The following is a 27,908-nucleotide window of genomic DNA, read 5'->3' as shown; positions in this document are numbered from 1 at the left end:
CAGTTCTGACTGTTGCTTCCTGACCTGCACACAGGTTTCTCAAGAGGCAGGTCAGGTGGTCTGGTATTCCCATCTCTTTCAGAATGTTCCACAGTTTATTGTGATCTACACAGTCAAAGGCTTTGGCATAGTCAATGAAGCAGAAATAGATGTTTTTCTGGAACTCTCTTGCTTTCTCCATGATCCAGCGGATGTTGGCAATTTGATCTCTGGTGCCTCTGCCGGCAATTTGATCTCTGGTGCCTCTGCCTTTTCTAAAACCTGCTTGAACATCTGGGAGTTCATGGTTCACACATTGCTGAAGCCTGGCTTGGAGAATTTTGAGCATGACTTTACTAGCGTGTGAGATGAGTGTAATTGTGCAGTAGTCTGAGCATTCTTTGGCATTGCCTTTCTTTGGGATTGGAATGAAGACTGACCTTTTCCAGTCCTGTGGCCAGTGCTGAGTTTTCCAAATTTGCTGGCATATTGAGTGCAGCACTTTCACAGCATCATCTTTCAGGATTTAAAATAGCTCAACTGGAATTCCATCACCTCCACTAGCTTTGTTTGTAGTGATGCTTTCTAATGCCCACTTGACTTCACATTCCAAGATGTCTGGCTCTAGGTCAGTGATCACGTTATCGTGACTATCTTGGTCGTGAAGAACTTTTTTGTACAGTTCTTCTGTGTATTCTTGCCACCTCTTCTTAGTATCTTCTGTTTCTGTTAGGTCCATACCATTTCTGTCTTTTATCGAGCCCATCTTTGCATGAAATGTTCCCTTGGAATCTCTAATTTTCTTGAAGAGATCTCTTGTTTTTCCTATTTGTTGTTTTCCTATTTCTTTGCATTGATCACTGAGGAAGGCTTATCTTACCAGTTACTATACAAAGAATTAAAACTACCTACTAAATATGTGTAAGATCTACTAGGAATAGTTGATTAGCTATTTTAAGTCAGTAGGACAGATGTACTGGCATACTAGAGAGCCTAATAGTAATGGGCACCAGTCAATATATCATACACATGGAATGCAGAACATTCCATAATCCATTTAAATGCTACTTAAGAGAGTTTCAAAGCCATAAATAAGAATAAACAGGTGATCCTTAGATGTCTGCATAGATCATGCCACCTCCAGTAATATCTTCAAATATAAAAATATATGAAAAAACAGAGCACCAAAGACTATACTAAGTCGTATTACCACCACAAAGTATTGTCAAGTACTTACAAATACATCCAGATGTTGTTCACAGCAGAGAAACTACAAGGACAATCACCAAAAAAATAATAAGTAAAATATATTAAGCTTTTTATTAAGTTAGTGTAAGTCTCATGATGGTTAGTATATCTCAGTCACAACTGCTGATGCTTCCTTAAGTTTTCATAATCAATATATGGAAGGCATGCAATAATAAGTTCTTCTTTTGTACATCCCTTCTGACAACATTTTTCTGAGTATCCTCTGCGTTTTCTTTGGGGATGATTCCCCCAAAACAAATTGCTTAAGGTTTTGATTTTGTTTGTATTTTTCTTCTGAAATTCTATAATCTCATGAATATATGGACTGATATCTTGTGATGAGGAAAATTCCTCTTGTCTTGTCTTAAAAGGCAAGTTGGCCTTTTTATACTGATACTCAGGCAGTGACTGCACCTTCATATTGTTTATTGCTTCTTCCTGAGAGGCAGAAGTAGGGACTGTTGAGAGACAAGAAATAAATCCTTTATTAAAATCTTCCTTTAGCTGAAAATTGAATCATAATGCTGTAACACTAAAGTCAGCTAATTCTGAAACACAAGTAATCACATTTTAACTAGTAATATGGTTATTCAAAAGCAATGTATATTTTTAACTAAAACAGTTGTAATGTTTTCCTATAAAAAGGCCTAGAAACATTTGCACACTTTTATTCAGAAAACATTTTTTGAGATATAATTCATAGACCACAAAATTAAGCATTTTAAATTATACAGTTAGTATATTCACAAGGTTGCACAAACATCACCACTACCTAATTCCAGAACATTTCTATCATCCCCAAAAGAAACCTCCCCCCATTAGGAGTCACTCCCATTTTCCTCTTCGTTCAGCCCCTGGTACCTACTAATCTACTTTACATTTCTATAGATCTGCCTAAAACATAACTATATACGGTCATTTGTGTCTGGTTTTTTTCACTGAGCATAATATTTTCGAGGTTCAATCATGTTGCAGCATGTCTACCAGTATTCTATTCTTTTTATGGCTAAATAATTTTCCATTGTATGGATATATCACATTTTATTTACCTGTTTATCAGTTAATGAACATGTGGGTTCTTTCTACTTTTTGACTATTAAGAATAACACTGCTCTGAACATCCACATACATGTTTTTGGGTGAACACATTTTCAATTCTCTTGGGTGTATACCTAGATGGATGGAGGAGCCTGGAAGGCTACAGTCCATGGGGTCGCTGAGGGTCGGACATGACTGAGCGACTTCACTTTCACTTTTCACTTTCTTGCATTGAGAAGGACATGGCAACCCACTCCAGTGTTCTTGCCTGGAGAATCCCAGGGACGGGGTAGCCTGGTGGGCTGCCGTCTATGGGGTCGCACAGAGTTGGACACAACTGAAGTGACTTAGCAGCAGCAGGCAGCAGCAGAACTGCTAGATTGTATGGTAAATTTGTTTACCTTTTTTAGGAACTGCCAGTTTTCCATAGTGGCTACACCATTTTACAATCCCACCACTGATATACTAGGCTTCCAATTGCTATACAGCTTGACCAACATTTTATATTTTCCATTTTTTGATGATAGCCATCCTAATGGATGTGAAATGGAATCCCATTATGGCTTTGATTTGTAATGACCTTGCAACTAATGATGTTGAGCATTTTTCATGTCCTTATTGTATATCCTCCTTGTAGAAATGTCTATTCAAATTTTTGCCCATTTGTCATTGAGTTCCTTGTTTTTTATCCATATTTTATAACTAAAGTGGTTAGTAGAAGCCATTCTGGGTTTTGTTGAAATATAAAGAAATGGAGAAGTGTGATATGCTCAGTGAACTGTTAATGTTATACTGCTCTTACTCAATATTACTTGTAAGAAATTAAAATAACACCAGAAGGTAATTAATTGGAGGCCTGTTAAATTTCCATCATTGCCTTTGCCTATCTACAGTTCCTTTTGAGCAATATATTGCCTCTAGCCACTGATGTTGAGTCAGCCCTTAGGCAGTCATGTTCTGAACCATGTGACTCCATCCTATATCCACAGTTGAAAGACAGGAGGTTGGCACCTGACCGCAAAGAAACAGACAGGATGTTGGCAACTGACCCCAAAGAAACCATCTATCACAGTGGACAGCAATCCATGCCCTGTGAAAAATAAGTTTGCTCAATAAGATTTCTCTTGTTGAAATTGGGTTTCCCTGGTGACTAAGATGGTAAAGCGTCTGCCTGCAATGCAGGAGACATGGGTTCTATCCATGGGTTGGGAAGATCCCCTGTAGAAGGAAATGGCAACCCACTCCAGTACTCTTGCCTGGAAAATCCCATGGATGGAGGAACATGGTGGGCTACAGTCCAGTGATTGCAAAGAGTCGGACACGACTGAGTGACTTTACTTCACTTGCTGAAATTAGAACTAAGAAGTAATGAGAACAAGATGAGTTAGAAACAAAACTGAAAGGATACTATGAAGCTTATCATGAAAGTTAAAGTTATTAGAGGAGAAAAGGTTCAGAGAAAGATGATTTTTAGGCATTGACATGATTCCTTACGCTTTCCAGAGCCTTTCTAGGTCCATTTACAAATCCTCTTTCTATAATAACTATCCTCAGTTTTTTTTCTTGAGGATATTTAAAAGAACTTCTGCCTCTTGAAGTTAAGAGTCCTATTAGAATATAACAACTTTGATTTAAAAAATGTTTATGATGAAATGTGGCATAGTAAACCTTTAGGATAAATATTATTAATCTCTTCTAAAGTAGCAAAAGAATAATGTCATCTAAGATGGATAAATATGTGATCAGTAAAGTATGTCACAATGAACAGAGTACACTGAAGGGGAAAAGTGAATTAGGTGGTCTAGGCAGGGACTTCCCTGGTATGCAGGAGACCCACGTTCCATCCCTGGGTCAGGAAGATCCCCTGGAGAAGGGAACCCACACCAGTATTCTTGCCTGGAGAATTCCACAGACAGAGGAGCCTGGTGGGCTACACTCAATGGGTTCACAAAGAGTTGGACACAACTGAGTGACTTTCAGCTCTCTTTTTTTTTTTCAGGCAGATTGAAAAAAGGGCTTCCTGGATGATATATGCCCCATCTGTCACAAAAAGGGAAGAAAAGGCAGACAATAAGAAGGAAACTTTTTCATGAATGTCAAATTGAGAAAGGAACTTAAATGGAAACAAGCTGTATTCATCAGGAAATTAGAAAGGTTAAAAATGAGTGTTCAAATCAGTGAATTTGAAAAAGAGCAACAGAGATAACCCAAATAAGTAAGGAAAGAAATAAGTGAAATATAGAAACAAAATATAAAGGTTTAGAAAACCAAACATTCATTCTTTTAAAAGATTAATAAAACCAAACTTTAGCCAGACTAATCAAGAAAAAATGAAAATGAACAAAATACACTAGGGAAAAAAGGACTACATACAGATACAATGGAGGTTCATACAACTCAACGTCAAAAACCAACAACCCAATCAAAAAGAGTGCAGAAAAAATGAACATTTTTTTTTCAGAGAAGAAATGCAGATGGTCAACATCACTAATCATCAAGGAAATGCAAATCAAAACCACTGTGAGATATCACCTCATGCTCATCAGAATGGAAGAAAAAATTTTGCCTGAAGAAATTTATGAGGTATACAGATAATTTTTTGAGCCATAAGACTGAATCAGATCACAAAGAGAGTAAGCATAAATAGAATAGAGGGGAATGGAGCAGTGACCCCCACAAGAGACTGAGCCAGAACTGCCTGTGTGAGTTTGAAGTTCTGCAGAGGTGTGGGTCAGCAATGGCCGGCTGCAGGGACGGCACTGGCAGCAGCAGTCCCGGGAGGCACAGTGTGTGACGTAAGCCCTTCTGGAGGAAGTCACTATTAGCCCTGTCATAGAGCCTGTAGCCCTATCATAAAGCCACCAGGTGAGTGACCCACAAACTGGAGAATAACTATACCAAAGAAGTTCTCACACTAATGGCAAGGTTCTAGGCCCCACATCAGACTTCCCAACCTGGGGATCTGGCAAAGGGACTGAGAATCCTAGTGAATCTGACTTTTAAGGTCTGTGGGATTTGATTATAGAACTTCCACCAAACTGGGAAACAGAGACTCTTGGAGGGCACAAAAAAAAAAAAACCTAGTGTGCACCAGGACCCAGGAGAAAGGAGCAGTGACCCCACAAGAGACATGAGCAAGACTTGCCTGTGAATGTTTGGGAGTCTCTGGTGGAGACATGGGTCATCAGTGTGGCCTGCTGCAGGGCCAGGGGCCACTGGCAGCAGTAGTCCTGGGAGGCATAGCATGCTCATAAGTCCTATTGCAGCAGGTCGCCATTAGCCCTACTCTATATAGAGACTATAGCCCTACCATAGAGACTGCAGACTCCAGGACTGGAAGCTTCAGGCCAAACTACAGGGAGGGAGCATAGCCCCCCCAATCAGGAGAAAATTGGACTAAAGATTTACTGAGGATGGTCCTGCCCACCAGAGCAAGACCCAGTTTTTCCCCCAGCAGTCCCTCCCATCAGAAAGTTTGCACAAGCCTCTTAGACTCATCCATGAGAGGGCAGACAGATGAAGCAAGAACTTCAGTCCCACAGCCACCAGAATGAAAACCACAATCACAGAAAACTAACCATAATGATCAAATGGATCACAGCCTTGTCTAACTCAATGAAACTATGAGCCATGCTATGCAGGGCCATCCAAGATGGACAGGTCAAGGTGGAGAGTTCTGACAAAATGTAGTCCACTGGAGTAGGGAGTGGGAAATCAGTATTCTTGCACTGAGAACCCCATGAACAGTATGAAAAGGCAAAAAGATATGAAACTGAAGGATGAACCCCAGGTGTCCAATATTCTACCAGAGGAGAGGGGGAAATAACTCCAGAAAGAATGAAAAGGCTGAGCCAAAATGGAAACAATACCCAGTTGTGGATGTGTCTGATGGTTAAAGTAAAGTCTGATACTGTAAAGAACAATATTGCATAAGAACCTGGGATGTTAGGTCCATGAATCAAGGTAAATTGGACGTGGTCAAAAAGGAAATGGCAAGAGTGAACATCGACATTTTGGGAATCAGTGAGCTAAAATGGACTGGAATGGGCGAATTTAATTCAGATAACTATTACATCTACTACTGTGGGCAAGAATCCCTCAGAAGAAATGGAGCCCTCATAGTGAACAAGAGTCTGAAATGCAGTACTTGGGTGCAATCTCAAAAACAACAGAATGATCTCAGTTGGTTTCCAAGGCAAATCACTCAACATCCCAGTAATCCAAGTCTATGCCCCAACCACTATTGCTGAAGAAGCTGAAGTCAACCAGTTCTATGAAAACCTACAAGATCTTCTAGAATTCACACCTAAAAAGATGTCCTTTCATCACAGGCGACTGGGATGCAAAAGTAGGAAGTCAAGAGATACCTGGAGGAACAGGCAAGTTTGGCCTTGGGAGTACAAAATGAAACAGGGCAAAGGCTAACAGAGTTTTGCCAAGAGAATGCACTGGCCATAGCAAACATCCTCTTCCAATAACATAAAAGAGGACTCTACACATGGACATCACCAGATGGTCAGTACCGAAATTGGATTGATTATATTCTTTGCAGCCAAAGATGGAGACGCACTACACAGTCAGCAAAAACAAGACCTGGAGCTGACTGTGGCTCAGATCAAGAGCTGAATTGCAAAATTCAGACTTAAAATGAAGGAAGTAAGAAAAACCACTAGGCCATTCAGGTACAACCTAAATCAAATCTCTTATGATTATACAGTAGAAGCAACAAATAGGTTCAAGGGATTAGATCTGATAGACAGCATGCCTGAAGAACTATGGATGGAGGTTCATAACATTGTATAGGCCAAAACCATCCCCAAGAAAAAGAAATGCAAGAAGGCAAAGTGGTTGTCTGAGAAGGCCTTACAAATAGCTGGGAAAAGATGAGAAGCGAAAGGTAAAGGAGAAAGGGAAAGATATACCCAACTGAATGCAGAGTTCCAAAGAATAGCAGGAAGAAATAGGAAAGCCTTCTTAGTGAACAATGCAAAGAAATAGAGGAAAAAAGAAGAATGGGAAAAACTAGAGATCTCTTGAAGAAAATTAGAGATATCAAGGGAACATTTCATGTAAAGACGGGAATAAAGGACAGAAATGGTAAGGACCTAACAGAAGCAGGCGAGATTAAGAAGAGATGGCAAGAAAACAAAGAACTATATAAAAGGTCTTAATGACCTGGATAACCATGATAGTGTGATCACTCACCTGGAGCCAGACATCCTGGAGTGTGAACTCAAGTGGGCCTTAGGAAGCATTACTACTAACAAAGTTAGTGGAGGTGATGGAATTCCAGCTGAGCTGTTTCAAATCTAAAAGATGATGCTGTGAAAGTGCTGCACTCAATATGCCAGCAAATTTGAAAACTCAGCAGTGGTCACAAGACTGGAAGAGGTCAGTTTTCATTCCAATCCCAAAGAGAGGCAATGCCAAAGAATGCTCAAATTACCACACAACTATACTCATTTCACATACTAGCAAGTTAACGCTCAAAATCCTTCAAGTTAGGTTTCAGCAGTACATGAACTGAGAGCTTCCAGATGTACAAGCTGGATTTACAAAAGTGAGAGGAACCAGAGATCAAATTGCCAACATCCACTGGATCACAGAAAAAGCAAGAGAATTCCAGAATAACATCTACTTCTGCCTCACTGACTATGCTAAAGCCTTTGACTGTGTGGATCACAACAAACTGTGGAAAATTCTTAAAGAGATGAGAATACCAGACCACCTTACCTGTCTCCTGAAAATCCTATATGCAAGTCAAGAAACAACAGTTAGAACTGGACATGGAACAACATACTGGTCCAAAATTGAGAAAGGAGTATGTCAAGGCTATATACTGTCACCTTTCTTATTTAACTTGTATGTGGAGTACATCATGTGAAATGCCAGGCTGGATGAATCACAAGCTGGAATCAAGATTGCTGGGAGAAATATCAGTAACCTCAGATATGCAGATCATACCACCCTAGTGACAGAAAGCAAAGAGGAACTAAAGAGTCTTTTGATGTAAGTGAAAGAGGAGAGTGAAATAGTTGGCTAAAACAGTGTAGTAATAATACAAAGCCAAACAAAAAGACCAGTTAAATAAGAATCTCAGACAAACTTAATAAAAGCAGCTCTACAATCAGTGTAAAAAAATGACTGTTCAGTAGATGGTATTCAGAAAAATACTTCCTCATGTACAGAAAAGTAAGACTTTGAGAAAATTAAGACAGTATTCTAGCCAGAACAGAACCAAAAATGGACCCCAGAAGAATTAAGGACCGAACAAGAGAAGTAAAACTATAAAACAAATAGAGGAAAAAAGGACCTCCAAAATGTTCAAAAGGATGAACAATAAGGTGAAACACTTATTGTCTAATGGCATAAAATTTAAGACTTTCTGTCTAATAACACCAGTAGATAGAAGACAGAATAGGACGACATATTTGCAATATCTAAAACCTATAACGATTACTGTATCTAGATTTGTCTTACAAATTAACTGAAAGATGACAACTTTGACAAAAGTGGGCAAAATATAGAAATAAAATTTCTGAAAAATAGGAAGTTTTCAAAAAAAAAAGGAACCCAAAAGGCTAATATGAATATGATGAGGTACTCAAATCCAGAACAAATTAAGACAAAAATGAGATTTTATTTCATGTCTACCACACTGGAAAACGTTAAAAAATTATATAATTTTAATTCTTGGCATGGATATAAGAACATAGGAATTCTCATGTACTAGTAGCAGTGCAACTATAAATTGGTGTAGCCATTCAGCAAAGTGATATGAATGTACCTCAGGCAAATTAAGCACGTATATATTTTGCAATACATCAATTCTACCCCTAGGCAGCATCCCAGAGAAATGTCCACACACATCCATAATGGGGCACATACAATGATACTCAGAGCAGTATTATTTATGATGGCAGAAGTTGAAGGATATATAGGTTAGATGTTCATCAATGGGAGAAAGAATAAGTAAAATGTGAGGAATGCATATGAATATTATGCAGCACCTTGAAGCAACGAACTAAATGTTCACATAGCAATAATAAGATACAGATCTCAAATACCATTTAAATATATTTTAAAAATACAGGCACAGGAAATAATGCACAGTTTGCAAGAAAACAGATACAAACAAAAAGACATAATAATGGAATGGCTGCCTGTGGGAGGAGGAGAATGAACAGGAAGAAAGACACGTGGAGACTAATCATGTTCTAACACACTGTATAATTCATTTATATTTATTGTCTATCTTCACTATTTTAAGTTTCATGAGGGCAAGAACCTTCACTGCCTCCTGAGTGAAACTGTTCACTCATATCCCAGGCAACATGAAGAATACCTAGTATCAAGAGGCACACAAATTCTATTGAATTAATATACAGACTGGTTGTACATAGCCAGTTGTGATAATAATATCCACAAAAAACAAATGAACAAAAAAATAAGAACAGATGGATGAAGACCAGGAATAAGGGACTACAGCCTATCTAACTGGAATAGGGGTATGGATTATGAAATACTGGTGATGAAACTTCAATAATTTCACCTAGCACTAAGAGTTAGGCAGCACCATACTCAGAATTTAGAAATATGACATTAGTTTCACGTTGCCACACTCTGAAATAGATTGTGGCAACATGGCTCATACATTCGGAATTCATTAACAAGAAGTGCACAATCTCAAATTCAACTTATGTATGAGTAGCTATGAAGAAGGCATTTTCGAATATCAGTGTACCAAACTATCATTTCCTGTGTCAGACTCAAAGAAATTATCAGAAGATTAAAATTATTGATAACTGATTTGACCTAATCAGAGAAGGCAATAATTAAGAGAAGGCAACCCACTCCAGTACTCTTGCCTGGAAACTCCCATGGATGGAGGAGCCTGGTAGGCTGCAGTCCATGGGGTGGCAAAGAGTCAGACACGACTGAGCGACTTCACTTTCACGCATTGGAGAAGGAAATGGCAACCCACTCCAGCATTCTTGCCTGGAGAATCCCAAGGATGGAGGAGCCTGGTAGGCTGCTGTCTATGGGGTTGCACAGAGTTGGACACGACTGAAGCAACTTAGCAGCAGCAGCAACATAGAAATATATTCTGCTTGTATAAGCTAAATAAAAATTAATCAACTTTTCAGCAACATTCACATGTAAAAGAAATGGCATAATTATATATTCTATGTTGGAATTCTCTTTTGGAAATACATGTCTCTCTTCAACTTCTATTCATAAATTAGTCACTGGAAATTAATAGATTACATTCTATCTTTCCTTACAGATTAAGTGTCAATCATCAAAAAGTTTACAAATAAATGCTGGAGAGGGTGTGGAGAAAAGAGAATCTTCCTATGCTGTTGGTAGGAATGTAAGTTGGTGCAACCACTATGAAGAACAGTATAGAGGGTCCTTAAAAAATTAAAAATAGAATTAACATATGTTCCAACAATCCAACTCCTGGGTATATATCTGGAAAAAATAAAATCTAATTTGAAAATATACATGCACTCCATGTTCACAGCAGCATTATTTAAATGCAAGCAACTTAAGTATCCATTGAGAGACAAATGGGGGGCCAAGACTGGGCGGGGCCTGGAGGCAGGCGGGCGGCAAGGCCGCGGGGAGGGGGCGGGGAGGGCGGAGCCGCGCTGACGTACAGGTAACTGCGCCCCTGCCGGGCCAGCGGTGACCCCGGCCCGCGCCCCCTGCTGTTGCCTCATCGCGCGCACGTGGGAAACACGGGAGAGGCGAGCTCCTCTCCCCCGGCTGCGCTCCCGCCAGGTCTCCGCGTGAGTGGCTCGCGTCCTGCCCCGGCCCGGCCAGCTCGGGACGCCCCGGTGGACCCGGGGGGCCGAGGCTGTCCGCTCCTGCGTCTGGCTGCTCCTGCTGGCTGCAGACGCAGACTGCAAGCTCGAGGACTCTGGTGTCCAGTTTCCCTTGACCTTGAGAACCTGCGAAGGTGCGCAGCCCGAGGGGGTAGGGAGGGAGCGAGGGGAACATGACCTTGTCTCAGCGGTTTGTCAGCGACTGGGCCAAGAGATTTTTAGTTGCAATTGACCTAAAAGCAGTTCAACCAGGTTCTCCATTCGGAGTAGTTAACAGGCTCAGGAACGTGGAGCGATTCCAAGTGTCAGGACAGCGTCGCCTCTGCATTCCAGACGTTGCCCTTCTTACAGACTTTGGTAGTATGTGCCATGGCTATGACTAGTGTCAGACTGCCCAGCAGCATTTTAAGAAAGCCAGATGCCTGGATTGGACTCTGCAGAGCACTCCGAGGGACACCTTCACATAAAGGCTGTGCTTCCTGGAATCGATACTTGTATTTGTCTAGTGCCAAGTTAAATGCATCAAATTATAAAACGCTCCTCCATAACGTTTTCTCACTGAGACTCCCAGGGCTTTTAATATCTCCAGAATATATTTTCCCATTTTCCATAAGACTCAAAAGTAATATAAGCTCTAAAAAATCCACTAAAAAGACTCTACAAAAAGTGGAAGATGAAGGGGACTCTGATGAAGAGAGGGACGATAATGAGATGAGTGAGCTGGAAGAGGAGCCCGAGGACAACCCCAGTGAGGTCAAAGACTATAAAGACCTGGACAAAGTAGTGCAGTCTTTCCGGTATGACGTTATCCTGAAGACCGGCCTAGATATCGGAAGGAACAAAGTGGAAGATGCATTCTACAAAGGTGAACTCAGGCTGAATGGGGAAAAATTATGGAAGAAAAGCAGAACGGTGAAAGTGGGAGATACATTGGATCTTCTCATTGGAGAGGATAAAGAAGCAGAAACAGAGACAGTGATGAGGATTATCCTAAGAAAAGTGCTGGAGGAGAAGACCAGCAGTGAGAAGTACAGAGTGGTGTTACGACGGTGGAAAAAGTTACAGTTGCCTAAAAAGAGTATGCTCAAATAAATGGATTGCTTTTCAGTGACAAAGCTGCTTTCTAGTGGTGCAGGAAGGGGCCGGGTTCAAAAGAAGACGTTTTTATTAAAATAAAGTTCTCCCACCATTTGTAGAAAAAAAAAAAAAAAGAGAGACAAATGGATAAAGAAGACGTGGTATATATATGCAATGGAATATTACTCATCCATAAAAAAGAATGAAATGATGTCATCTGCAGCAACACAGATGGACTCAGAGTCACTCTGCTGTACATCTGAAACTAACACAACATTGTAAATCAACTTATACTTCAATAAAAAAGTTTTTATTCCCTTAGCATCAATAATCTTATAGGTATTATTCATTCATTAAAAAAGAATATCAGAATATAGCTAATATTTTATAACTTTAAATGTAATATAATGTATAGAAATTTTGAATTACCATGTTGTACACCAGAGACTAATACTGTAAACCAACTATATTTCAAAACAATAAAAAAGAGTAAGTGCTCATAAAGTGCTAGGCAATGTTTTAGTTTGTTTTACTCACCTATATTAGGGTCTCTCTTTTGATATGATAGTCTACGCCTTCCTTTAATTTCAGAAATCTTGACTTTCACAAAATTTGCCCAAATCAGAACAACTGAATTATTGTAAAAGGCAGTGACTTAAGCTATACGCTCTAGACAACTGTTTACAAATACAGTGCACTTTCTTTTAATACAGCAAATATATTGGGACTAAAATGCATTAGCCACAAAATGTAAAAACAGAAGAATGGATCTAAAAGAAAAAATGTTCTTCCTAAAGACTGCTTAAAAGCATTTTGTATATATTCAATATACATTAAGCATATACTCTATGCTTGGCCCTCTGCTAGGCATTTCATATAAAACATACATTCGTGTGTGTGCCAAATAGCTTCAGTCGTATCTGACTCTTTACAACCCCATGGGACTGTAGCCCGCTAGGCTCCTCTGTCCATGGACTTCTCCAGGCAAGAATATTGGAGTCGGTTGCCATGCCCTTCTCCAGGGGATCTTTCCCACTCAGGGATTGAACCTGCGGCTCCTGCACGGCAGGAGATTCTTTACTGTCTGAGCCACAAGTTCCCTGGGAAGATGATACCTATGTTCTGTTCTGTCGCTCAGTCGTGTCCGACTCTTTGCGACCCCGTGGACTGTAGCCTAACCAGGCTTCTCCATCCATGGGATTCTCCAGGCAAGAATACTGGAGTGGGTTACCGTTTCCTTCTCCAGGGGATCTTCCCGACCCAGGGATCGAACCCAGGTCTCCCGCATTGGAGGCAGACGCATTAACCTCTGAGCCACCAGGGATACCTATATTAGGTATATATATTAGGCTTTAAAGGACAAAATGGAGTTTGCCAGGTGACAAGGGCACTGCAAGAAGGGAAAGTTGGGAAACTCCAACAGTCTTATACAAATTTGTACACTTTACATGTGTGCATTTCTTTCCTCGAAGTTAAAAAAAAAAAGCTTCACAGAGATTGTGTATGTGTATATATTAGGCACAAATTCCACTTCCTGAAGTTCAATGGCTGGCAGAGCGAATTCGAGAATAAGAAATGAACAAAGATGAATAAACATGCCTTTGGTTTAGATTTTTACCTGGGTTTGTCGCTCTCCCCCAGACCGGAAAAGTGGTTTGGGAGCTTTCTGACCGGTCAGGGATGAAGCTTTCAAGCTTTTCTGAGCCCTGGGAAAGCAGCTGTGTGAAAGGCTTTTCCTTCTCAACGTGGCTCCAGCTAACATCGCCACAGAGTTTTACTATCTCATGCAGTAGATACTGGCCGCACAATTTCCTGGCTCTGCTAATGTCGTTCAGCTCACGGGAGACTCGAACCAACAGGAGCCCGAGACACAGAAAGAGGAACCGCGGCATCCCTGGACTCCCAAGCCAGGTCCACCGCGCGCTCTAACTGCCGTCCCCCACCACTGCGCATGTGCACATGGAGACCGTCTGATCTTCGCGTGCGGACCTCGCGAGAACTTCAAGGCGAGGTGCGCACCTTCTGAGCTTCCTCTCCAAACCTCGCGAGAACTTCGAGTCGAGACAAGGGCAGCTGTGGGGTCGCTGCCTAAGCTTCCCGAATTTCGCAGGGCTTTCAGGCCGCCCCAGGTGGCAAGCCGGAGAAGGCAATGGCAAGCCACTCCAGTATTCTTGCCTAGAAAATCCCATGGATGGAGGAGCCTGGTAGGCTGCAGCCCGTGGGGTCGCTAAGGGTCGGACACGACTGAGCGACTTCACTTTCACTTTTCGCTTTCACACATTGGAGAAGGCCATGGCAACCCACTCCAGTGTTCTTGCCTGGAGAATCCCAGGGATGGGGGAGCCTGGTGGGCTTCCGTCTGTGGGGTCACAAAGAGTCGGACACGACTGAAGTGACTTAGCAGCAGCAGCAGCAGGTGGCAAGCTGTTAGTTCTGAAAATGGTTCGTTTTTCTCTCCACCCTCATTAGGAAGATTTATCAAATGAAATACGGGGCTATAGCTAATGGATAAAGCCTCTCGCTAGTGGAATGCGTTTCCCGCCTCTTTTGCCTGCTTCCTCATGGGACGTGGCTTCCTTCAAGAAACCTTTCCTTTTCTTCATGGTATTTATCTCGGTAGGTTTGCTCACATTTATTTGTGCAGTTGTTTGATAACTTCTCCTAGTTTGCAGGTTTCGTGAAGGCAGTGATTGTGACTTTGCTTCTAATTGTACCTCAGGGCCTGACGAATTGTTGGCTGTCAGATATATTAAAACTTGCGTGCACATTTTAAAGACAGGTGCAAAGCTTCCTGAGGAAATTCCTACTACTTCTACGGGGAGAAATGGGCCTTAGTCTCAGTCTTCAGAACAGAGTATTTGAGATAATCGGTTCTTTTGGCCATGCATTGTAAAGGATTGTCCATTGCAAAATTATAGTGTCAGCATTAATAGTAGCCAGTTATTTTACCAGCAAAAGTGAATTTATTTAGGAATAGCCAGAGGAATGCAATTCAGGATATGATGCACTATGATGGACTGTATGCAAATTCAGAGAACTAGGAAGAGGAACTTGCTTTTGTAGGGAAAAGGGGGAAGGTGGGAGTAGGTGTGATAACCAAAGGATCCACTGGGGAAGCTGGGAGTCCAAAGTATGGAGTCTTCTAATTGGCTGTGTTGTTTAATCTCTGATTGGCTGAGATCTGTGGACCAGAGAGAAGTTTTCTTCTTCCTGCTGCTGCTAAGTCGAGTCAGTCCTGTCCGACTCTGCGGACCCCATAGACGGCAGCCCACAGGCTCCGTTGTCCGTGGGATTCTCCAGGCAAGAACACTGGAGTGGGTTGCCATTTCCTTCTCCAATGCATGCATACATGCTAAGTCACTTCAGTCGTGTTCGACTCTGTGCGACCCCATGGAGCAGCCCACCAGGCTCCTCTGTCCACGGAATTCTCCAAGCAAGAGTACCTACTGTATTTTAAATAGCGCCCTGTCTTCTTGGAGATGTTGTCTATTGTCTTTTCCTGTTGGGAGAAATTGATGATGCATGACAGGGCATGAGCGTGCTCCCTTTAGGTCTCAGTTCAGTTCAGTCGCTCAGTCGTGACCGACTGCGACCCCTTGGACAGAGCACGCCAGACTTCACTGTCCATTAACAAGTCAAATCTATCCGGCTACAATTTTAGTCAAGAGTGTGACAGAAATTTGTAGAGGATTTGCTTCTAAGAAAAACAGTATTCTGCTACATCAAGAGGGAAGAGGCAGGGAAGTACAGCGCAATCCATATAGGTTGCCTTGTCATTTTATTTTTTTTTTTTACCATTTTTAAAAAACCTTTTTAATTTCTAGTCATTAAAGATCTAGAAAAGTGTTGCCATACATTGACATGAATCTGCTCCGGGTGTATATATGGTCCCCATCCTGAAACCCCCTCCCAGCGCCCTCCCCATCCCTTCCCTCTGGTTCATCCCAGTACACTAGCCCCAAGCATCCTGTATCATGCATCGATTCTGGACTGGCGATTCATTTCACATATGATAATATACATGTTTCAATGCCATTCTCCCAAATCATACCACCCTCGCCCTCTCCCACAGAGTCCAAAAGACTGTTCTATACATCTGTGTTTCTTTTGCTGTTATCGTTATCACCTTTCTAAAGTCCACATATATGCGTTAGTATACTGTATTGGTATTTTTCTTTCTGGCTTACTTCACTCTGTATAGTAGGCTCCAGTTTCATCCACCTCAAGCCTTGTCGTTTTAAATGAAATTTTATTAGACTGTATTGGCGCTAAAGGATGGCCTACCAGCCACAAGGGGGCAGTCAGGGACCGTCTCAGGAATAGTCAACTTAAGTATACTAAAGCCTCAGAGGCTCCAGCAATTAGCAGTGATACTCTTCAGTTCAGTTCCGTTGCTCAGTCGTGTCCGACTCTTTGCGACCCGGTGAATCACAGCACGCCAGGCCTCCCTGTCCATCACCAACTCCCGGAGTTCACTCAAACTCATGTCCATCGAGTTGGTGATCTCCTCCGTTTACAATGTTATTTTTCACTCCTCCTTTTTGCCTCTGTGTACTTTTCTCCGTTTTCCGTTCGCCCAGTTTTGCCCTACTTTCCACTGGTATCTATGAGTACTTAGTAACGGGCAGTCAGATCTTTTAAAAGATTGATGTAATTTGATTAGCACAATTTCATTGCCTACTCTGAGAAATAATTCATGTATAAACTGTAGCGGCTATAAGTCCTAAGCAGAACTTCATCAGGGAAACCCTGTGAGAAAGGAAACTATTCGTTATACTGAGAAAAATATGTATATTTTTAAAGAACACAACCAAACAACAACAAAAAACCTCTCAAGCAATATATGTGTTACTTCCCTGCTAAGTCACTTCAGACCCTATGAACTGTAGCCTGCCAGGCTCCTCTGTCCATGGGATTCTCCATGCAAGGGTACTGCAGTGGGTTATCATGCCCTCCCCCAGGGAATCTTCCTCGCCAAGGAATTGAACCCTCTTCTACGTCTCCTGCATTGCAGAAGGATTCTTTACCCCGTTGGCTGAGCCGGTAGGGAAGCACCAGTATATGGCCGAACCACACAAAAATCTATACTCCCGTTCTATTTGTGCTGTCAGTATTCTCATCCTCCTTTGTACTTCTTCAGTGTGCACGTCTTCATTAAAGCATGACATACTATATATATTTTACTTCTTTACATTTTCTGTCTCCTGCAAAAATGTAAGCTCTAAACAACTGGGATTTTTGTTTACTTTGGCAGCATCTTTGCCTTGAACAGTGTGATACATAGTAAATTCTCAGTAATAATTTAATGTTAACAATTATAGCAATGTCAACAAATAGTAAGTAAATGTTAATCATATCAATAATCATAATATTTAGTGAGTGAATAAACTCCCTGAGAAATGATTACTTGTTCCTTTATATCCAAATTCATACTTATGTCATAATTATTCTTTACTGTACTGTGGTGAATTTTTTTAAAAAATCATGTAATTATCTTTTCTACTAGTTGTAAGCTCATTAAAGACTGTAATTATTTTTGTTTCATATTTATTATTCAGTGCCTAGGACAATGCCTGCTAAGTTGACCCTTAATAAACATTTATTGAATGAATAAACACATTCCTAACTACAACTACTATTTATTATTGTTATTATCAAGAGTATACAAGAACTGTGCAAAAAATATCTTCACAACCCAGATAATCACGATGGTGTGATCACTCACCTAGAGCCAGACATCCTAGAATGCGAAGTAAAGTGGGCCTTAGGAAGTATCACTACGAACAAACCTAGTGGAGGTGATGGAATACCAGTAGAGTTATTTCAGATCCTAAAAGATGATGTTGTGAAAGTGCTGCACTCAATATGCCAGCACGTTCGGAAAACTCAGCAGTGGCCACAGGACTGGAAAAGGTCGGTTTTCATTCCAATCCCAACGAAAGGCAATGCTAAAGAATGCTCAAACTACTGCACAATTGCACTCATCTCACACGCTAGTAAAGTCATGCTCAAAATTCTCCAGGCCAGGCTTCAGCAATACGTAAACTGTGAACTTCCAGATGTTCAAGCTGGATTAGGAAAAGGCAGAGGAAGCAGAGATCAAATTGCCAACATCTGATGGGTCATCGAAAAAGCAAGAGAGTTCCAGAAAAACATCTATTTCTGCTTTATTGACTATGCCAAAGCCTTTCACTGTGTGGATGACAACAAACTGTGGAAAATTCTGAAAGAGATGGGAATACCGGACCACCTGACCTGCCTCTTGAAAAACCTGTATGCAGGTCAGGAAACAACAGTTAGAACTGGACATAGAACAACAGACAGGTTCCAAATAGGAAAAGGAGGACATCAAAGCTGTATATTGTCATCCTGCTTATTAAACTTATATGCAGAGTGCATCAGGAGAAATGCTGGGCTGGAGGAAGCACAAGCTGGAATCAAGACTGCCAGGAGAAATATCAATAACATCAGATATGCAGATGACACCACCCTTATGGCAGAAAGTGAAGAAGAACTAAAGAGCCTCTTGATGAAAGTGAAAGAGGAGAGTGAAAAAGTTAGCTTAAAGCTGAACATTCAGAAAACTAAGATCATGGCATCCAGTCCCATCACTTCATGGTAGATAGATGGAGAAACAGTGGAAACAGTGGCAGACTTTATTTTTGGGGGCTCCAAAATCACTGCAGATGGTGACTATAGCCATGAAATTAAAAGACGCTTACTCCTTGGGAGAAAAGCTATGACCAACCTAGACAGCATATTAAAAAGCAGAGACATTACTTTGCTAACAAAGGTCCATCTAGTCAAGACTATGGTTTGTCCAGTAGTCATGTATGGATGTGAGAGTTGGACTATAAAGAAAGCCGAGCACCGAAGAATTGATGCTTTTGAACTGTGGTGTTGGAGAAGACTCATAAGACTTCCTTGGACAGCAAGGAGATCAGTCCTGAGTGTTCATTGGAAGGCCTAATGTTGAAGCTGAAACTCCAATCCTTTTGCCACCTGATTGGAAAAGACCCTGATGCTGGGAAAGATTGAAGGCGGAAGGAGAAGCAGATGAAAGAGGATGAGATGGTTGGATGGCATTGCTGACTCAATGGACATGAGTTTGTGATGCCATCCAACCATCTCATCCTCTGTCGTCCCCTTCTCCTCCTGCCTTCAATATTTCCCAGCATTAGGGTCTTTTCCAGTGAGTCATGTTCTTCACATCAGGTGGCCACAGTATTGGAGTTCCAGCTTTAGCATCAGTCTTTCCAATGAATATTCAGGATTGATTTCCTTTAGGATGGACTGGTTGGATCTCCTTGCAGTCCAAGGGACTCTCAAGAGTCATCTTCTTCAACACCACAGTTCAAAAGGATCAATTCTTTGATGCTCAACTTCTTTTACAGTCCAACTCACATCCATACGTGACTACTGGAAAGACCATAGCTTTGACTAGGTGGACCTTTGTTTGCAAAGTAACATCTCTGCTTTTAATATGCTGTCTAGGTTGGTGATAGCTTTTCTTCCAAGGAGCAGGCGTCTTTTAATTTCACCATCTGCAGTGATTTTGGAGCCCCCCCCAAAAATAAAGTCTGTCACTGTTTCCATGGTTTCCCCATCTATATACCATGAAGTGATGGGTCCAGATGCTGTGATCTTAGTTTTCTGAATGTTGAGTTTTAAGTCAACTTTTTCACTCTCCTCTTTCATTTTCATCAAGAGGCTCTTTAATTCTTCACTTTCTGCCATAAAAGTGGTTATCGTCTGCATATCTGAGGTTATTGATATTCCTCCTGGCAATCTTGGTTCCAGCTGGTGCTTCATCCCAACCGTACCTATCCCAATTACATAGTTTTGAGAGTTATAGCACCAAAAAAAAAAAAAAAGAAATAAAGAAACATACATAAAGTTTACATTATAGTGTAAACCTAAAGCAATTTGTGCTCTTTTTCATGGGCAGACACTCCTCTTGAAATAGTGGAAACAATGAAGTCAAGAGAAATCTTAAGCATGGAAGATGGAGTCCTGGGTAATCATTGATGCCTGCAAATCAGAGAAGGCCAGGCCCACTCACTGAAGCAGTAATGGTCCAGGCTACTTCACTTCCTATGAGTTCTGTAGCAAGTCTTAGTCAACAACAAACTTCAACAATTAGAGTTCTCAGTGGAAAGAAAACAGTAACGTTTTATTTTTCCTCCCAGTGTTCTCTCTCATTCAAGTTCTAAACTGGCACTGACAGATGGGAATTCATACCGTTTTTGATAGTCTGAAATTTTTGCTTTTTCCCTCAGTAAGCTATCCTAAGTTCAATTAGATCTGTCCGCATAAAAATACTCCTTGCTCTAACTTAAGCTTTCTCTAATTGGAGCTCTGCTGAATACAGAGAAAAGCTGATTTCCATACACTGAGCCAGCTAATGAATCAGGCAATATATTTGTTATTTCTATTACATTTATTCATAATATGTTGTTTGGGGCTTTTTTTTTTCAGCTTAAAAACTTGTTTCAAAATACTTTGAAAGTCATAGAAAATTCACAAAAATATGATAGAATTCCCATGTATCTCTTTTTTTCAGTATTGGTAAGAACATTTAACATGATATCTGCCTTTGAACAGAATTTTAAGTGACCAGTACACCATGATTATGGTAAAGAATCTGTCTGCAATGGGGGAGAAATGGTTTCAATCCCTGGGTCGTAAAGTTCCCTTGGAGTAGGAAATGGCAACCCACTCCAGTATTCTTGCCTGGAAGATTCCATGGACAGAGAGTTTGGCAGGCTACAGTCCATGGGGTCACAAAGAGTTAGACACACCTGAGCATGAGTGAGTGAGTGATCTGTAGGTACAAAGTTATAAATTGGATTCCTAGAACCTATTCATTTTGCATAATTGAAATTTTATATGTAATAATTAGAAACTCCCATTATCTCCCCCTCCCAATCCTGGTAATCACCATTTACTCTTTCCTTCTGAGTTAGACTATTTTAGATACTTTTTATAGTAGAATTCAGCCATGTTCATCTTTCTGAGATTAGCATTTTTCACTTAGCATTATGTCTTCCAGGTTTATCCATGTTGTTATGTAGGTTGAGGTTGCCTTTTTAAAGGTGAAATAATACTCTGTCGTATGTATTCAGAACCTTTTCTCTTTTTCTTTTTTTTAATTTTTCAAATTATGAAAGTCTGGTAATATGTTTACAGGATACTTGGAAAATGCAGCCACAAAATTACATATAGTTTACTATATATTACATTTATTTTTAAGTAAATTAAGATTTTTAGTTAGAGATTTAATATCAAACTCTCAAAAATTAATAGAATGAATAGACAGAAAAGTAAAAGGCTGTAGTGCACTTGAGAAGCACTGTGGACCAATTCAACATTATTAAGATTTATACAGTTTTCACACAACAGTAGGATACAAATTCTGTTCAAGTTCCCATACACCATAAACCAGGAGACACTAGTACATATCCAAGGACATAAAAAAAGGTGTAACAATTTCATGGTCTGAAGGTATTTAAATTATTAGAGTCTGTTCTCTTAATCACTGTAGAATTGTGTTAGAAGTCAGTATCAAAGGATATTTGAAAATAACCTGCACATTTTCAAGTGCAATGTGACATTAACCAAATGAGTTTTTGACTTAGCCATTAAAATCCTCAATAAAGTTAAAAGTATTTTTGGTTGATACAGCTTCACTTGTCTAATTTTGCTTTTGTTGCCTGCATTGTACTCTTTATTAAAATTATTTTTTAAATTTGTTTTGAAACAATTTGAAGTTTGTAACAACTGTAACTTCTGGAGTCTAAAAGAGAATATCCTAATCAATCTAAATAAGTACAAATGATTCTTAATCAGTATAAGTTGGAGTAGAATCTCACTAACATAGAATTCTTCTAAATAAAAATTCTATCCTGTTCTTCTAGTCAAGGCAATGGTTTTTCCCGTGGTCATGTATGGATGTGAGAGTTGGACTGTGAAGAAGGCTGATCGCCGAAGAATCGATGCTTTTGAACTGTGGTGCTGGAGAAGACTCTTGAGAGTCCCTTGGACTGCAAGGAGATCCAACCAGTCCATTCTAAAGGAGATCAATCCTGGATGTTCATTGGAGGGACTGATGCTAAAGCTGAAACTGCAATACTTGGGCCACCTCATGCGGCGAGTTGACTCACTGGAAAAGACTCTGATGCTGGGAAAGGTTGGGGGCAGGAGGAGAAGGGGACGACGGAGAATGAGATGGCTGGATGGCATCACCGACTCTGTGGACATGAGTTTGAGTGTACTCCGGGAGTTGGTGATGGACAGGGAGGCCTGGCGTGCTGTGATTCATGGGGTCGCGGAGAGTCAACTGAACTGAACTGAACTGAACTGAACTGATCCTGTTCTTAAAAGGGGTACAGTGAGTAGTATTTATGCACACATTGTTGGAAAATAACCATAAACAAAGAGTAACAAAGAATTATGTAGATAGTTGCATTTAATAAATCTCTGACCAACAATGTAGAAAAGTAAAGTAAAAAAGTTTTATATCATGTTTTAAGTTCCATACAAGAGCAATAAATGTCCTTAGTGTGCACAGTGATTTTATGTGAGGGTCACTTCTATATATGATATGCATATAGCCTTAAAATGTAGTTGTGATTTATCATAAATTGCATGTATTATGAAATATAAAACAGTTATCCATAATGGAGTTTGTCCTCTCTGATTTTCACATGACCCATTACACTGATTAGACAACCCTATACCTCAGTGAAAGTTTCCATTGTTGTTTAAACTTAGCTTCCAATTTATCTTTATAAGTGCTTTATAACTAACAAAGTGTTTTTTTAAAACATCCAGATTTAAGCCATACTCCAATCTGAGATCTTGATATTAAAGAAAACATATTGCAGCTTCCAAATTCTTGAAGCATTGATCAGGGTTTCTGCTCTTTATCTATAGGGCAAATGTCCCTTGACTCTTAGTCTCCTCAGTTTCTCTTATAAACCATCCGGCCCTTATCTTTCTCTTTAATCCCTTCTTATACACCTGAACTTTCAGTCTCAGTTCAAAGAAGTGGGAGGCTAGGTTCTCCCCTTTAGTGAAGTTTACAAATAAAAATAAAAGAGGAATTTTTCAGTGATGTGGGCCACAGACCAGTGTCATTTTTTTCTTGTTTAAACCAAGGACGAGGGTCATTAAATTTAAGTCCCGCTTTTATGTTTATCACTTCAGGATCCTATCATAATTCTCTGCCCCATGCCCTTTGGTATACAAATAGCTTGATAACCATCTCATACCTCGCTGTTTGCCCTCTGTCATCTCAAGTCAAGATGCTCTGTCCAGTTGGCCCGCCTACCAGCAAGCTTGCAGTCCTGCCTTCAGACCTTGACTCTTAGGTCATCTGGCCTGACTGCGCCCTGCCTCCTGTGGACCTTTGAGAACTTATCTTCTTTTGTCACTCCCTGCTTCTCCCTATCCTGTCAACCTGACTGCCAGGAGGTGAAAGGCAACAATTGCTCTCAGCTCAGCCCAGCCAGTTGCTCTTCCTGCTGCTTTCGTGCCTCTGATGAAATACTGGGTGAAATCCTCACTAGAAAGCAAAGTTAGCAGGCAAAAGCTGGAACTTCTTTTTGGGCACCAGCAGCTTCAGGGGCAGTGAGCAAGTGGCCAGTTAAGTTTCCAGCCAGGCCCTGTGACCAGCCATTCCTATTGGTTGGCAGCTGGCAGGGTGGGAGCTCTCACCTGCTGGTGGTCCTGATCCCAGTGGAGGCTCCTCCAGGCTCAGAACATTTCTCTTAAATGTGGACAAGCTACAGATGTCATTAAGGATGCAGATGAAATCTTGGCCACATGCCTGAATATCATCGTTGTCTTAGCCTGAAATCTCTCTGGGAAGTTGGCACAGTAGCAGCCAGACTTCTAGCAGGTTTCACCTTTCCCTCCATTCCTCCATTAGTCCAGCTTTCTGTTTTTGGACCTTTAACAATTGTTGCTTTCTCTCTTTTACCCTCGAACATTTTGTATGCTTGGGTGATGTAGTCAGTATTTGAAGTCTTTATGGACAGGGAAGTCTGGAGTGCTGCAGTCCATGGGATCACAAAGAGTTGGACACGACTGAGCAACTGAACTGAACTGAAATATAAATTGATAAGCTTCCCTAGTGGCTAAGATGATAAAGAATCTGCCTGCAATGCAGAAGACCCTGATGCGATCCCTGAGTCAGGAAGATCCCCTGGAGAAGGAATTGGCAACCCACTCCAGATATCTTGCCTGGAGAATCCCATGGACAGAGGAGCCTGTCAGGCTACAGTCCGTAGGGTCACACAGAGTCAGACATGACTGAAGCAGCTTAGCACTGCTGCTGCTAAGTCACTTCAGTCGTGTCTGACTCTGTGCGACCCCATAGGTGGCAGCCCACCAGGCTCCACTGTCCCTGGCATTCTCCAGGCAAGAACACTGGAGTGGGTTGCCATTTCCTTCTCCAATGCATGAAAGTGAAAAGTGAAAGTGAAGTCACTCAGTCATGCCCGATTCTTTGCGACCCCATGGACTGCAGCCCACCAGGCTCCTCCATCCATGGGATTTTCCAGGCAAGAGTACTGGAGTGGGGTGCCATTGCCTTCTCCGCAGCTTAGCACAGCACAATATCATTTAATTACCTCCAGTGTTTTAATAATATTAGTCTGATTAACTTTCCCAAAGAGTTCAATTCAGTTCAGTTGATCAGTCATGTCCAACTCTTTGCCACCCCATGGACTGCAGCACTCCAGGCCCCCCTGTCCATCACCAACTCCTGAAGTTTACTCAGACTCTTGTCCATCAAGCCAGTGATGCCATCCAACCATCTCATCCTCTGTTGAGCCCTTCTCCTCCCACCCTCAATCTTTCCCAGCATCAGGGTCTTTTCAAATGAGTCAGTTCTTTGCATCAGGCGGCCAAAGTATTAGAGTTTCAACTTCAATATCAGTCCTTCCATGAATATTCAGGACTGTTCCCAAAGAGAATGGCCACTACATATCCAGAATAGGTGTTTATAGTAGAATACACATATTAGAATCCTTTATTTTGAATTAATGTACCAATATCATCAATTTGCCATATTTGCCCAGGCATCTTGCCATGTGCCAAATGTCATTTGACTAGTTTTGGCAAGCTGACAGGTTGGAGATTGTAAAATAACAGATTAAGTGAGATGCATGGTTAAGGAAGGACCTTGATCCTGAGACCACCTATATATTGTTTTTTTCTCCCAGATGATACTTTTGGTGTGACCAGAAAGTTAAACTAAGTCACTGGAGTCTGGAGTGACTTCTACTGTTTGGATTTCAGTTTGTTCATCTGTAAGTGGTATACTGTCTTTCCACAGAATTTGGAACATGTGAGCATCTGCATGAAAGACTGAAACAATAGTAGTTTGAACAATTTCCCAAATGTCAGACCAAAAATCCTTTGGAGTGAATTTGCTGGTTATCCTTTACCCATAAGGGAAGCCAAGTGACGTCCATTTGCTACCAACCAAGAAACTGTGTATGTTTGACATTCAGTTAAATTTTTTGTTTTAGAGCCTGGTATACTGTATAGACGGAAAAGGCAATGGCAAGCCACTCCAGTACTATTGCCTAGAAAATCCCATGGATGGAGGAACCTGGTAGGCTGCAGTCCGTGGGGTCGCTAAGGGTCGGACATGACTGAGTGACTTCACTTTCACTTTTCACTTTCACACATTGGAGAAGGAAATGGCAACCCACTCCAGTGTTCTTGCCTGGAGAATCCCAGGGATGGGCGAGCCTGGTGGGCTTCCGTCTATGGGGTCACACAGAGTCGGACACAACTGAAGTGACTTAGCAGCAGCAGCAGCAGCATACTGTATAGAATTGCTCTCGTTTCGCTTTCTAGTAAGGTTATGCTCAAAATCCTTCAAGCTAGGCTTCAGTAGTACATGAACCAAGAACTTCCAAATGTACAAGCTGGATTTAGAAAAGGCTGAGGAACCAGAGATCAAACTGCCAGCATTTGTTGGATAATAGAGAAAACAAGGGAATTCCAGCAAAACAGGTACTTCTGCTTCATTAACTACACTAAAGCCTTTGCCTGTGTGGATCACAATAAACTGGAGAATTCTTAAAGAGATGGGAATACCAGACCACCTTACCTGTCTCCTGACAAACCTGTATGTGGGTCACGAAGCAGCAGTTAGAACCATGGAACAACTGACTGGTTCAGCATTGGAAAATGAGAATGACAAGACTATATTGTCACCCTGTTTATCTAACTTCTATGCAGAGTCAGTCAGTCAGTCAGTTCAGTCGCTCAGTCGTGTCCGACTCTTTGCCACCCCATGAATCACAGCACGCCAGTCCTCCCTGTCCATCACCAACTCCCAGAGTGAAATGCTGGGCTGGATGGAATCACAAGCTGGACTCAAGATTTCTGGGAGAAATATTAACAGTCTTAGGTATGGAGATGATAACATTTTAATGGAAGAACTGAAGAGGAACTAAGGAGCCTCTTGATGAAGGTGAATGAGGAGAGTGAAAAAGCTGGCTTAAAACTCAGCATTCAAAATCTAAGATCATGACATCTGATCCCATCACTTCATGGCAAATAGAAGGGGGAAAAGTGAAAACTATGACAGGTTTTATTTTCTTGGGCTCTAAAATCATGCTGATGACAACTGCAACCATGATATTAAAAGACGCTTGCTCCTTGGAAGGAAAGCTATGAGAAACCTAGAGAGCATATTAAAAATCAATGACATCACTTTGCCAGCAAAGGTTGATAGAGTCAAAGCTGTGGTTTTTCTAGTAGTCATGTCTGAGTGTAAGAGTTGGACCAGTTGGATGAAAAGAAGGCTGAGCGCCAAAGAAATGATGCTTTTGAGTTGCGCTGGAGAAGACTCTTGAGAGGTGCTGGGACTGCAAGGAGATCAAACCAATCAATCAATCCTAGAGTAAATCAACCCTGAATATTCATTGGAAGGGCTGATGCTGCAACTGAAGCTCCAATACTTTGTCCACCTGATGCCGGGAAAGTTCGAGGGCAGGAGGAGGAGGGGCAACAGAGGATGAGATAGATAGCATAGTTGACTCAACGGACATGAATTTGAGCAAACTCTGGGAGACAGTGAAGGACAGGGAAGCCTGGCATCCTGCAGTCCTTGGGGTGGAAAAGACTTGGACATGACTTAGGTACCTAACAACAATAGCAAATACTGTGTATAATTCAGCAAATTTACTACTCTTAGTATAATTCTTTCTGGCCTCTGGGAATTTCCTATTCCAGAAATCCAAGGACAGTCTTCTGTCTTGCTGTTTTTGCCATAAGTTCCAATTAGCATATAGTTCATTGATAGATACATGTAATTTTATGTCCCCTGGTTGTAGTTTTTTGGGTAACTGATCTCTTTTTAAAGATAGATGACTGACATAAGCTATAGAATAATTCAACTAAACTTTTTAGCAATAAAACATAACAGGAAGAAACTATTTGAGAAGTGAGTCTTGGTCAACATAGATCTCAAGTAACAAAACTAGAATTTAATATTCACTGAGACACAAAAATTTGTATGTGTGTACCTGAGAATGTTAACTCTGCAGCCAGGGGAGGCTTTATTCCATAAAATAAAAATTGAGGTTTGTCAGGGAACCTGGAAAAACTAAGCAGCCATCTTCGATTTCCCATAGTCCCATAGTCTTTTATTTACAGCTATTGTTTACCCATTTTAAATTCCTTGATTTACGGGTAGACTGTTGCCATATC

The 27,908-nt window shown here is 41.0% G+C and overlaps 2 protein-coding genes across 2 annotated transcripts; one reads left to right on the top strand and one right to left on the bottom strand.

The window, feature by feature from the left end:
- Positions 1 to 331: 331 nt before the first annotated feature.
- LOC129557603 (insulin-like peptide INSL6) lies at positions 332 to 17,780 on the bottom strand. Its single transcript, XM_055428279.2, is given in 3 exon segments — positions 332 to 1,365; positions 1,368 to 1,685; positions 13,792 to 17,780. Coding segments are annotated over 3 exon segments (630 nt in total). The 5' UTR covers positions 14,066 to 17,780; the 3' UTR covers positions 332 to 1,327.
- Positions 10,880 to 12,416, top strand: LOC148777319 (mitochondrial transcription rescue factor 1-like). Its single transcript, XM_088837690.1, has 2 exons — positions 10,880 to 11,230; positions 11,458 to 12,416. The coding sequence occupies exon 2, from the start codon at positions 11,466 to 11,468 to the stop codon at positions 12,186 to 12,188; it is 723 nt and encodes a 240-aa protein (XP_088693816.1). The 5' UTR covers positions 10,880 to 11,230; positions 11,458 to 11,465; the 3' UTR covers positions 12,189 to 12,416.
- Positions 17,781 to 27,908: the final 10,128 nt, after the last annotated feature.

This window comes from Moschus berezovskii, chromosome 7 (genome assembly GCF_049115385.1).
Source record: "Moschus berezovskii isolate FMDL1 chromosome 7, NW_MosBer_1.0, whole genome shotgun sequence".
NCBI lineage: Eukaryota > Metazoa > Chordata > Mammalia > Artiodactyla > Moschidae > Moschus > Moschus berezovskii.
Note: the sequence above shows the minus strand (reverse complement) of the source record. Positions and strands in the feature narration are given on the sequence as shown.

Coding starts and splice junctions, on each gene's coding strand:
- LOC148777319 (XM_088837690.1), top strand. CDS start 11,466: ATGGCTATGACTAGTGTCAGACTGCCCAGCAGCATTTTAAGAAAGCCA.